This window comes from Zingiber officinale, chromosome 11B (genome assembly GCF_018446385.1).
Source record: "Zingiber officinale cultivar Zhangliang chromosome 11B, Zo_v1.1, whole genome shotgun sequence".
NCBI lineage: Eukaryota > Viridiplantae > Streptophyta > Magnoliopsida > Zingiberales > Zingiberaceae > Zingiber > Zingiber officinale.
This window is the reverse complement of record NC_056007.1, coordinates 85,158,382-85,172,079: the sequence shown is the minus strand read 5'-3', so window position 1 is coordinate 85,172,079 and position 13,698 is coordinate 85,158,382. Positions and strand designations below refer to the sequence as shown.

The window sequence follows — 13,698 nt, the reverse complement described above, 5'->3', positions numbered from 1 at the left end:
AGCAATGAGCGTATAAAATTATGTATTCCCACGTACATCTACTGTGGATGAAGATCCCCTTTTATAATGTCATTGTTGTGTCTATATACAAATTACAAAGTACTTTAAAAAAAAAAGGACAAGTCATAAAGTGACCCTCATACTTTTTCTAAAATGGATCTGCAAATCTATATGATTTGATAGGCTAGAATCTTAGAAATTACGATTTAACTATAGAATATTTTCTTTCTTTCGTGACACAAAATGTCAAAAGAGCGTACTAATTTATTAGGCCATGGGGCCCACAATAAACTACTTTGACTAACTAATTGAATCACTAGTATAGTCTAACCGACCCTTGTTTTCAAGAAGTATCTAGTCAATATTTATGAATGCAGTCGACGGCTTAACTTTCACTCAGCTTCTTTATTTAAACTGCATGCAAGTATGCAACCAGGTATCTAACATATCCGATCGGGTTATATGTCCGATCAGCTGGAGCACTCTGTTCGGGTAATTGATACTTAGCACCATACTTCACTATTGATTATGAAATCAGGCTTCGAGCCCCAATTGGCCAGAGAGCTCGATCGAACGAACCCTTGGGTTAACACTTTATCTGTGCACAAGATTAGAACTCATGGTGCAACTGGTTTAGAAGTCCGGTTGAACATTCTCTTATTTTGAATAATATTGACGATCCTTTAACTTTGACTTGGACTCCAATGTCAACCAATTTTCATAACTTTGACCATCCTAGAGGGGTCCATTTTAAATACTGTATCAAAAATATTATATTTTAAGGATGCCTGTTCGCGATCTAAATTATAAACCTATTTTTTTAATATAAATACTAAATATTACTAAATTCAAAATTCAAGTCCTGATTTATACTAAAATTATAACCATCATTAAAAAACTTGCAAAATTTATAAGATAAATCCCAAACCCTATCACTAAATTCAAACTGCCTGAATGCAAGTCCTAATTTATATTAAAGATTATATCGAATATTAAAAAAAACTGAGAACTTTAAAAATTGTTATGAATTTGTCAAAATTATAAACCTAAAAAATTTAAGATAAACCCTAAAACTTTTCCTCTTTCTCAACCGAGATAGCTAGCCCACTTAACGACGCGCTTCAATCATTGTGGCCCATTTTGTAGCAACCCCTTCCTTCCTCTCCCCCCAAAGATAAACCCTAGTAATAACGCTTCCAAGTTCGATTCCGAACCGCGATATAGTTGTCGTTCCGACATTGTTCGCTTCCGGGATCAGGGTACCGGCTAGTCGGAACCGCCACTAAATGGCTGCCGGAAGCTCCTCCCGGAGCAAGACTGAAGAGAAGAGAGCACCCAGTCGGCGACCTAAGGCATTGGGACCAAAGAAGAACCCTAAGAAAAGTGTTTCTATAAAGAACCAGATCCGCTCCGTCGAGAGGTTTCTCAGTAAGGTAACTTGTGTTTTTGAGGATTTTTCTTAAATTTACTTTTAAAATGTTTTGTTATGCGATCACAGTTTTGCTGTTGATTTTTCACTAGTGTAGCACATGGAACTCTTGCACTGCACGATCAGTATCTACTTGATAAAATTCCAAAGTTTTTTTGAGAAACGAGACGACCTTGGCCAAGTTCCAAAATCATCATATCCAAAATTTATTGTACTGTCTAAAATAAAGTGTATGTATTAGGCCCTTACATACTGCCAGTCAGCTAAGTTGGTAAAGTATTGCCCAGGTCTTGGGTTGCCTTCACTTAAATGGCATTGCTTGAGGGTTCTCATAACTATCTTTCAAGAAAAAAAAAGATGTAACAAGTAACTGGTCATAAGACAATAATCATAATTGATTAATCACGGTCTTTTTTTCCCTCTCAGCTCCAAAAGAATTTTTTTTTGTTCATAAATGAAAATTTATTGTGGACAGTAGGTTGATGACAGTGCATCTGAACTGTTACGGGTCTTTTTGATTTGCGCTGCTGTCTTGTATATATGCTGAACTTGCCAACAGTTGTGGAATAGATACAAACTATCTTGTAAGAATATCTAGTAGTGACTCAAAATGCAAAGTCAACCATATGGGTTCTTTTATGATTAACTAAAAGAAGGATTCTGGACTTCAATATATTCAGTTGCTTCATTAATCTATTTTGGTTATAGAGTTAGTATTCAGTTGCTCCACTTCATTTAAAGATGCTGCTTTGCATATCTAATACTTGATTGCTATTCCTTTGAAATTTCTTCTAACTTGTTAGCTGTTCCTACTTCCTAGGACCTACCCAATGATGTTAGACAGGCTCAAGAGGAAAAACTGAAAGGGCTTCAACAGCTGCAGGATAATCACATTCGCTCAGCATTGGACCATAAGATTCATCTCAATGACAAAAGAATAAGATTTTTTGGTACGTAGGTTCCATATAATGACTCTTCTCAATTGAGTCTTAAGATTTTCTTGTCTTTCTCTGTTATCTGACGATATGTCCCAAATTAGAGAGGCGAAAGATTGAGAGGATGATAAAACAGCTTGAAAAGCAATGTTCCTCCTCTGACCAAGCCTCAGAAGAGGGGACTTTGGATCAGCTTTCGAAATTAAGAGAAGATTTAAATTATATTAGAGTAAGTTCTGTTTTTTTATTATTTGTTACTATTATTTATTTCTTCCTGACTAATAATCTTCTTACTTTTATGTTCTATCATTATATGTGGTATAGAAAACTCAGAAAATTGGTTGATAATATCTGAATAGTATTTCTTTCATCTTACATTTATCCTTGTAATTTGATTTCAATATGTCCTGGGAGAAGTCGTATAGGCATTGCTGGAAATGGAAGGATAATATTAATTATCATCTTGTTTCCTGGTGCAGTTTTTCCCAAAGAATGAAAGATATGTTTCACTGCTTGTTGGTGGTGATAATCCAAAAATTGTTGAAAAAAGAAACCAGTTACGTGATCAGATAAAAGCCAATCTTGTAGAAGCCACTTCTAATGGAGAAGATTTGAAAGGTTTTTCCATTCTCTTGCATTATTCTGAATACATGTACACTATTGTGGAAAAACTGCCTTGGACTCATGATTCATAGTTGTTGTCATTATAAGGACCAGTGCAGATGAAAACCTGAGAAAAGCAGACAATACAATTACTTGATTATCATCGAAACCAATAACTTGTCATTATAATGAGTCTACTTTCCATAAGATTGAATATTTTTATTCTGTCTGAACAGAAACAAGTGAAAATGATGCTTTAGATGTGAATGAGGACGATTTCTTTTTAGACGATTGCTCAAGTGATGAAGGAGACTGTGATCCTGCAGATAATAATGCTAGGTATGCCTTTTGAACAATATGGAGAACTCTTCGGAAAGTTTTTTATTCTAGTTGTTTCCATAAGGTTTCAGTGATTCATTTAGTGTGCACAGGTTAAATAAAAAATTTAGTTCATTATTTCTTCAATCTGGTGACTGTTAAATTTTCTAGTGCAAACTTTTTGTTTTGTTATGCCTCATTCTGCTAGACTTCTTTTCATATGTTGTATGCATGCCACTACATTGAACTCAAAGTTTATTGGTCATAACAGGCATTAATCATTGCCATAAATTTTCATATTTTCTCTGGTTTCATTTTTTTATTTCAATCTTTTGCAATTTCAATACAGAGGTTAAGCAAGTATTATTAGTGCCAAAGAATGACATTTCTTGAAGGATGATTGGATGGGGTGGTGATTTTTGTATCGTCAATGTGGATTATTACTAGGCCATGAACATGGCTTTAAATTTCGTTCATCATCACTGTGATTTTGATGCACATATCTTTTATGAGTCTGCTTGATTGATGAGTCAAGAATCCCGTCAATTGGAAAGCATAATTTTTAAAATTAAAGGAAAAATTACATGGTTTGGTTGGTACTAAATGATATTGAAGGTTGTTATGTGTTTTCATCAATTTAACATTTCTTTGAAGTTGAGACTAAGACCAGTACCAAAAATTCAAGGTTTAAAGTCATTCACAAGTTATTGCTACATCAGTTTACATTCTCAATCTTATTTCCCTTTAATCCTTGTGAACACATGTTACTAATCTACCTTTCCTTGGGGTTGCTTCTAATTGAAACTTGCTTCTTTCTAGGAGCTTATTCCATTCACCTGTCAATGTTCACGCCACATTAAATTTTCATTATAGTGTAATAAGGCCACATTGGAGGCTTGCATTTTTTCCTGCTAACCTTTTCCAAACTAGGAAGATTGATCACTTCCTTGGACCATCTTAAACTACAACTGGTAGGATTGATACTTCGTGCCATTAGAGTTTGAAGTTATGCCAAAAGTATCATCAGTATCCAGTTACACAATTCCTTCTAGTTCTTCATGTTTATATATTGAGTTGGTACACATTCAATTTTCTATATGTAAGCCTTTGTCAAAATCACTAGAGTAGAGATTTTCTGAGCAAGATATTATTTACTTAAAGAAGTTGTCAATAAGGATATAAATCATAGTGCAATCCACTTCAAATAGCACACAACTTTTCAATACAGTTTTTTGGTCCTAAACTCAGATCTGTTTTCTAAGTTGATTTAATGATTTTAATGTACAATTTGGTTGGAGTTTTCAAGTTATGAATTGGTTCTGATTGTTAGAGAGATTAATTCATTTAGTAACGGTGAGACACCCAACATCATTGTTCTTCAGAGAAATACTTCCTTTCTTTGTAGTGTTTTTAAAATATGAAGCAACATTTCCCTTTTGTGAGTGCTGCTGTTTTTCTAAGTGTTAATTGGCTTCATTCTCATGTGGAATTTTTGATGTTGTATCTGCAGAGAATCAACTTTGATTGCTCCTGTCAAAGAAAAATCTGTCAGGTTCACTGATTCAAGGAATCAGGTTCTTTTCCTTGCTAATTTTATAGGGAAAAAAAATCAATTTCCATTCTTCTCTTCCATGTATCTGTAGTTGACATCAATTCCATTAATAATCCATACTGAAGGAGGTCCCTGCTCGAGTTCTCTCACTGCCACCTCAGCCATTGCCATCTAGACGAAACTATGATGAAACTGCTGTGGCATCTAGATCTAGCAAAGCATTCATTAGAAAGAATGATGCTTCCTCTAAAAGCTTGAAATTGGTAAATGAAGTCAAAGGTCAACACAGCAACTTTAGTTCAAGCTCAGAGGTCCATAAGCCACGCAGAAAAAGGAGGCCAAAGAAGAAAAAACAGGTTTGCAATTATTTATATATGCATTGTAACTTTCACATGATCTTTTATATAAGTTTGCTAAATTTGCATAACATTTTTAATCAAATGAAATGGGAAGCTATACAAATGAACTGCATTAGGAACTTTTCATCTGCTTCTTTTGAAGAGAGCAAAGGCAACTGTCTCTATCACTGTTTAGTTTTCTGTACAGTGGAACGTGAACATACTAAATGTTTCTCCGATTGTGCATCAGACTGCTTGTGGCAAGTTACTGATTCATAGTTGTTGCATTTTGATTACCAAAATCATAACTGGTATCAATTTTTTCAAGAACACGAGTCTTTGATAATTAACCACCTGGTAACTGTGGCAATGCAAATCTTGTCCATTCCTAAGATATTATCTTTGAACAATCAACAAGTCTGAATAGCTTTCAGCTAAAATTCTTATCACTTTTAGCTACAAGGCAAAACTCTGTTTCTGCTTTATTTCGAAAGTGCATTTTGTTTGTTCAACTAGATTATGTTTGTGCAGGATTTAGTACCCTGCTTTATATCATGAACCTCTCTGTTTTCCTTCAAATCCTCTCCTTGATAATACCCTTTTATCAGGCATGAGTAAAAGTCCAGAGGTTGGGCCATCACTGGACATTGACGCCGGAAAAAAGCTGTGTTGGACCAAGAAGAAACAAAATGAACCAAGTTTGTATGCCCCCTGTGCGTGACAACTGAAACGACTGTTTTCTCATGCGTATGGTTTGATGTTGTGCCAGGATTGGCATATACTTTGCAATCAGTTTGTAATAGTTATGTTATGATGTAATAGTTTGTAATAGTCATTTTTGATTGTTTTCTCATCCGTATGGTTTGATGATTTTTCATTTCTGAATACCATATGTTTACTATTGATGATACGTCCCGGGATTGACTCTGTCCAATTCAGATAGAATATCGTAATGTTTACTATTAATGTTATGTCCTGGGCGACTGATAATTTTATAGATGCTATCTAGCCTAGGTAAATATTAAAGTTAATTAATTAAATTATTAGATACCGATCTATGATTATCTTGGAGATTGATTCCTATTATTCTTTTCATCTATTTCCTATGAGATAGGATGTGGATTCTTATCAATTTGGTATTAAAGAAAGTTCTATATAATCATCCTCTAAACCCTATGCTATTATCTTACAAACATGAACACACATGGATCAACACATATATTAGATCAACCAAAAGCTGTAGGACCAAATATTGTAACTTATGAAAAATAATACACAAGTAATGCAGGATAAAATTATACACAGTAGATTCAATGGCAAAAATCAAGCGTCTCAAATCAAAAGACACATCATATGGACGTCTTTGTTTTTCAAAAAAAAATTAAATAGGTGCCCCTTCATTAATTTTATTCTAAAATTATTCTTAACCTAATGTTAATGTTATTGTAGCCGCTATTGGTAGTTGCTACAACTTATAAAAACTAACAATCAACATTGTAGCAATTAGCTGCTAGTATCTATATAATTGATTATGATAAAATAATATTTATTTAAAATGTAATAAGTGTCACGGAGTTCCCTTTGTTTTATTCATTGAAATATTATTTTAATCAGATTATCACTTTTCAATAAACAAAATCATCATAAAAGAATGATATTATTATAAAATCTAGCAAATAGCCACTCAACATTGTAGCAACTACCTGTTAATTTTTACATAGTTACTTATGATTAGATAATATTTATTTGAAATGTAGTGATGAGTTTCACATAGTCCTTTTAGTTTATTTTGTTCATTGAAATATTATTTTAATCAAGTTATTACTCTCCAATAAGTAAAATTAATATAAGATGATACTCTGGTAGAAGTTAATAATCATTTATTACAAATTATAGCAGTTACCTACTAGCTTCTATACAATAGATCATAATCAAATAATGTTTATTTGAAATGTACTCCATGTCATAAAGTCATCTTAGTTTGTTTTATTTATTAAAATATTATTTTAGTCTGATTATCACTCTCCAATAAATAAAATCAACATAAAATAATATAATGATATTATTATAGAAATTAACAACCAATTACGGTATGTCAAAAAAAAATTAGCATCCAATTGCTGCCATCTAAATTTTAAAATCCATCTGAGTGAGAAGTCGATTTGACATATAATACTATTTACAAAAGTTTTTCAGAATTTATGGTTGCGCCACCGAAAACAAAGTTAGTTATTTTTAAGTCTTTTAAATTATCAATTTAAAATATTATTATTAAAAATAGATAATTAAATTTATTATTATTATTAAATTTTATTATTATTATTATTATTATTATTATTAATTATTAATTTTTTTAGATGATCATCCTATCCCTTTGATGCAGGTTCCTATCAATCTTTCATCCTTCGCCATGGCCTTGGAGATTCAGCGACTTCCCGACAAACCTTGCTACCATTGCCTATGCCATTCTCTCCTTTCGCTGCTTAGCCAAAAGGCCACAAATGTCGCCACCTTCCTTGTCCTTCCTCGCAGGCGTCTAGCCATGACTTGACTTACACAACCGTGGCAAACCTTCTCCCTAATAGTGGGCTATATCTGTGGGGCATTGCCGCAGCTGTGGCCCCCAACCTTGTCGCCACTACTTTCCTCCCCGACCACCACGGTATCATATTCATTGCTATCCCTGTTGATAGTACTGTTATCATTGCTCTCCCTACCACAAGCGACGTCAATTCTGCCCTATTGTCACGACTCAGCCGCAACCACTGTCGTTGGAACACCAACGTCAACGATCAGACCCGTGTAATTTTAAATCTTGACTATGCCCTACTGCCGCTGATGCTCCTCCGGTGGAGATAGCTTAGCTTCTCTCTCTTCGCTGAGACTTGTCCTCTTCCCTTCTCCGCTTTCCGAGTGGCCCTGCCTTAGGCTACCTCAACACCCCTCTTACGACGGAGATGGCGAAGTGGCTCGATATCTATAGAGACTTGTTAATGGTTAGGGTGATACTAAGTTGGATAGTTAGCTATACACATTTATCTTTAGGGGAGTTGAAAAATTGAAAGACTTAAGTTTGCAATGTGGACAACTTCTGCATTTCATCTTACTTTTCTTTCTTATTTATCAATGTTCATGACTTCCATTTTTCATGTGTTTAATTGTTATATAATGAAAAAAGAGAAATTGATAGAAAGAAAAATTTTCATGGCAAATTAGGAAAAATATGAGAGCAGAAATCTGTCAATTTATTTCATTGTGTGTTTGTAGAAATATTGATCGATTTTAATGTGATTGGAAGTAATGGCGGAGATAGAAATTTTATAACCCCGGGCTGATCAGAAAAAAAAACCTCTAACCTATTTTCCTCTTTTTTCTTTCCGGGCTAACCTATCTTCCTCCCCTTTCTTCCTGGGTTATCCCCTCATTTTTTCTTTTCTTCCGTCATAAATCTGACATCTCCTCAATGTCATCAGCGTTGGTCCCTTGGGCTATAGCCCTGGTAGGCCATCACCTTACTCCACCCTTGATTAGAAGAATTCCCTCCATAAAAGGTGCATCAATATTGATCATCTTATAATGAAAGTCAATTGACAACGAAAAGTGATTAATTAGGTTGGAGAACATAACACTAGCGACGTAAGCTTATGAGCCATGCATACTCTATTGGCCGCATTTGGCAGGATTACCATTCACGCTTAGCTAATTAGCCAACTAATTACTTGATTAATTAGACACGTAGAAATCATGTATTTGTAGGATCGAAAGCGCTAGAGGGGGAAGGGAGGGGAGATTGAATAGCGCTCGTGGCTAATTCATTCATTAAAGTAAATACGCAGCGGAAACTTAAAACACAAACAATACTCAAACACCAAGGGTTTACTTGGTTCGGAGCCTGTGGCGACTCTTACTCCAAGGCACACGCTCGTTGAGTGTTTACTCCGGGCAATCACTATCAATTCGAAAAATTACAACTTTGAAGTACAATTTAAAGCAATAACAAAAATTATACCGACAACAAAAATAGAGAATTTGAAGCTTCTGGTCGTCGTAGTCGAGTTACAGTTTTGTCGGATCGTTCGGCACACAGAAGACGGATTGCGATTTGAAGTGTTGCGCTTGCTGCTGGTCAAATCATGCTTATATAGCCTATTGAGGGCGCCTCCAATCCCGTCGAATTTGCAGCGTTGATAAGCTCCTGCATCTTCGCTGCTTATCCGCCCGAGGGCGCCTCCAAGCTCCATGGAGGGCGCCCTCCATCCAGCGTCCAGGGCGCCCTCAAGCTCCATGAAGGGTGCCCTCGCGCCTTGCTGCGAGTTGTCGACCAAGTGACTCAGACACCTTCAAGCTCCATGGAGGACGCATCGGGACTGTTCATCCGAGACTTTCTTGTGCAATTTCCTTCTTGCAAGACATGCTAGTCTACAAATAAAGTATACATTGCAAAATAAAGTTAGCACAATAAAATAAGATAAATAAAAGTAATTTTGACAGTCTCCAAACTGTCCAGTTCTGACTTTGAATTTTTCCTTCGGAAACCCTAAGTCAAACCACTGTATTAATTCTCATTCAACAAAATTCACCATTGTATTAATTCTTATTAAGAAAATTTAGAATTTTTTCTCTTTTCCCTAGTACCCTTCCATCTAAAAATTAAAAGAATAAAATTTGACCTTTCCCACATAAAATGTGTTAGGATCTAGGGTGCCAAACACGTAGAAAGCGCAACGAAAAAATAAACTAGATCCTCTCAAGAAGATCCATGCGAAGAAAAACCATATACTAAATTTGATGAGTATCAAAAATGTAAGTCCACTCTTCTCGATCGTTGACTGTAGAATTCTTCCATATATTGATTCTACAAATCAATAAGATGCGGTTCTTTATTTTGGATTGGTAGTTTTGCAAATTCAAGGGAACTTGCACTGTAAGTTGTTGATTCTCTTATTCAACCACGAAAATACTCCAATTTTTTTTTTTCAAATGTGGAACTTTTGAATAAGGTTACATGTAAGCTCGATGTTTGACTCAGTGAAAAATGCACACAAGATATGCTGAATGAATTAATGTTAACATCTTCAGATTTGAATGATGAACATGTTGAACGTACAGAAAACCAAGTTTGACGAAGAAAATTCCCAAGTTATTAATGAAAAAAATATTCCTAGCAATATTTGAGGCATGCATGTACAGAATCCTTACTGTGTTAAACCTCAAGCCTTTTTTTGTTTGCCTCTTAAGTACTCTGCGTTGTACATAGCAAAGGGATTACCACAGATAAAGAGCGTTTTGTGACTATTCCAACTACATATATAAGAATACAATGAATAATCGAAAGTACAAGTGATGGCAATCAGAGTTCATTCCCCATGCTGGGGAATAGGAAAGTACTACTATAAATTAAGAAAAGAAAGAGCCTATTTAGACACTTATGGAGGTTTTAATGTTAAATAGGAAAATTAAGAACGCCGAGATTAAAGAATAGATATGCACATATTTAGGCAGCCAATTTTAGAATTAATTGACTAGAATCATCTTCTCTCCCGCAGCTCTAGCTGCAGCGACGGCCACAGCTACAGCTTCTAGTTGTCTCCATGCAACCTCTCGTTGCTCTTTCAAGGCGTTGGCGTTTGCTTCTTTCTCAATGTATTGCTGTTGACACTCCGAAAAGAGATTGCCGTCCATGTCTTCGAACATCTTGCGCACATTTGCTGTGAGGGCATTGATCACTTGGTTCCAGTGGCTCTGCATGTTCTTCTCCAGTGCTTCGAATATTATGGGCAATATGACACCACGGTTTTGGGCAATCAAGGTCACGATATGATCATTATTCCAGAAATATAAAGCCCGTTCAGCAACCTGTCAGTCATGTTTACCTTTAGTTAGTTCACGTCTAAAATGTGAGCATTGGCCACAATCTAGTCAGTAGTCACTATAAAGTGCTGATGCTAACCATCAATTTCCAAAAAGGAAGGTGCATATAAAAGAGAAGCAAAAGCCAACAAACAGACTGACAGAAACTATGTATTGTCAAATAGTAGTTGGCTTAATGAAACCTATCTTCCTATTAAACCATATGCAAGTCTAGTATTGTCTAACTATTAGGCAACGATGAAGTGAATAAGATTGAACAGCCTTTGCCCATCGCAACTTTCTTGCGCCTGATATCTTTAAGCAATTTTGCAACAAAATCTCACTCAGTAACCTGAAGATAGAAAGGACAATAGTTTCTAGGAGATATTATATAGAAACTTAGGTTTACTGAAAAGATGTGGCTTTATAGCATGAAAATTGTAATGCATTTTTCACAGGTTACTAGTATCTTACTCATTCCAAGAAGAATAGCTGAGAACTTATTTGCAGAAGGAAAGATATGGTAACAAATCTAGTTTGAACTTTTGTGCTTCAAGAATTTAGAAACTGTACTTAATGGATTGATGGCAAGATGAAAATGATCAAAGTTTCCAGTTTCATACCTGGAAGTGAGAGCTGTTGAGACAGCATGAAATTCTCTTGAACAAGGGAATCATGATCCTCTGGAACTCTACGGGCTGCGTTGCCTCCAACATCTCCTCCAACTCCCCCAGAAACAGAACCTCCTTCTGGCAGTTGGTCACCGGCCAGTACTTCAATAGGCATCGAATCACCGTGTCTGCAAGCTTGTAGTCCTTCTCCACGAATTGCGTGGTGCAGTAGGCCAGCTGCTGGTGGTAAACGCTCACCGCCTTGGTCTTGTGCAGCGGGATGAGCGCCCGCACCAGGAACAACTTATGCTCCTCTTTCATGGGCAGGGTAAAGCCATTGATGACGCTCCCAAGAATTTCCAGAAGCTCTCCGATACCGTTGTGCCTCTCCGTCTCGAAGATGAACCCGTAGAAGACGTTGTTGATGGCCTTGCGGATGAATGGACGGTGGACCAGGAACTTTCCGTAGATACGGTGGAGGATGGTCTTGAGGTATTCGCGCTCGCGGGGGTCTTCGGAGTCGAAGAGGTCGAGGAGGCGGAGCACAAAGGAATGGTCAATGAACCGCTTGGCGATCTTGGTGTCGGTGTCAGTGGAGATGACGTAGCGGAGAAGAAGCTCGTAGGCGAGCTGGAGATGGGGCCACGCTGGATCGAGGAACACATTCTCCTCCTCGGGATCGGCGGAGGCATCGCCGCCGGTGTTCTCGTGGGCGGCCGGGGGAAGGCATCGGAAGATGTTGGCGGCGACGGTGCGGACGAGCTCCTCCTGTACCTGCTCGGAGAGGCGGCCGGAGCCGGACTGGACGAAGTCGACGAGCTCCTGAAACGCACGCCGCTTCGTCTCCCGCTCTCGGGCGCAGCGGAGGGAGAGAGCGTCGGAGAAGTCGAAGACGACGGCGCAAAGCTGGAGCTTGCGAAGAAAAAGGGCTTGGCGCTCCCCGGCAGCTACCTCGCCGAATGGCGGGAGAACCTCGATGTTGGGGCTGACGGGTGCGACAGCAGGGGATGGCGCTGGAGGAGGAGGCGTGGCGGCAGTGGCCCGAGAGGCGTGGTTGACGGCCACCACAGGGGGCTCCTCCGCCTCAGGATTAGGGAGCTTCCGGCTTCCGAAATTGATAAACCGGTTCAACATCTTCTCCCTCGGAAAATCTTGCTCTGATTGGAAATCACGGCCGCCGCCGGCGACGACGAAGCCTTACAGATTAATTAGTTGAACAATCTCATAACAAGGATGAATTTCGAATTGGAAAATAAACTTTGGGATAATTCATCAATCGATCGCATTTGGAGGAAGAAGGAACCACTCCAATTAGAGAGGAGGAGAAGAGGAAGAGCTCTAGGAAAGGAGTTGAGGATGAACGGAACGGAACGGAAACGAAAGACAAGTAGTTGAGGATGAACAGAACGGAACGGAAAGGAATTGAGGAGAGAGAGAGGACAGGAAAGAAATCGAAGGCGATGGGAAAGAATGAGAGAATGGGAGAGAGAATAGGATAAAATCGTTTAATTATCTTGTTATCGTTAGATTTAATTGAAGATTTTTTTTTAAAAAAAAAATAGTTCCGTGTAAGAAATAGAAAGGATTTATTATATATAATTTTACCTTATTTTTTATAAAAAATTATTTTCAGGATTTAAATCCATTACGTCAAGACTCTTCTAATTGAAGAAATTTTAAAATATTAATAAATTAGAGAAAAATTTTCTATTAACTTTAACTTTATATAGAGTCCTAAATAAAAAAAAAAACTGGATTGGCATATAAAATTTTATTTATTTCACTCTTTTATGTAAATATTGTTACATAATTATTTCTTAGATTTTTTAGGTATAAAAAGGTAAAAAATGAGTATAATTCCTAGTCAGCACTTTATATTAGAATCGAGTATATTTTCTATCAAAATTATTCCATCATGTTTTTTAGGTATTAAAGTCTAAAAATATTAAATTAAGCATTTTACACTAGAATCAAGTATATTTTCTATTAAATTGAGCATGATTTTTTTCTACTTAATATAATTACTCCTAAATTCAACATCATTTAAAGAAAATCTAGTATA

At 36.7% G+C, this 13,698-nt stretch overlaps 2 protein-coding genes across 2 annotated transcripts; one reads left to right on the top strand and one right to left on the bottom strand.

The window, feature by feature from the left end:
* The first annotated feature begins 1,107 nt into the window (after nucleotides 1–1,107).
* LOC122035233 (rRNA-processing protein EFG1-like) lies at nucleotides 1,108–6,085 on the top strand. Its single transcript, XM_042594650.1, has 8 exons — nucleotides 1,108–1,433; nucleotides 2,250–2,379; nucleotides 2,469–2,593; nucleotides 2,844–2,982; nucleotides 3,204–3,306; nucleotides 4,796–4,859; nucleotides 4,963–5,193; nucleotides 5,784–6,085. The coding sequence occupies exons 1-8, from the start codon at nucleotides 1,287–1,289 to the stop codon at nucleotides 5,787–5,789; spliced, it is 945 nt and encodes a 314-aa protein (XP_042450584.1). The 5' UTR covers nucleotides 1,108–1,286; the 3' UTR covers nucleotides 5,790–6,085.
* A 4,340-nt stretch (nucleotides 6,086–10,425) lies between these two features.
* On the bottom strand, nucleotides 10,426–13,113 carry LOC122034880 (serine/threonine protein phosphatase 2A 57 kDa regulatory subunit B' beta isoform-like). The gene is made up of 2 exons (XM_042594242.1): nucleotides 11,649–13,113; nucleotides 10,426–11,031 (listed from the first exon to the last, which is right to left on the bottom strand). Exons 1-2 carry the CDS (start codon nucleotides 12,768–12,770, stop codon nucleotides 10,690–10,692), a joined length of 1,464 nt encoding a protein of 487 aa, XP_042450176.1. The 5' UTR covers nucleotides 12,771–13,113; the 3' UTR covers nucleotides 10,426–10,689.
* Between the last annotated feature and the right edge of the window lie 585 nt (nucleotides 13,114–13,698).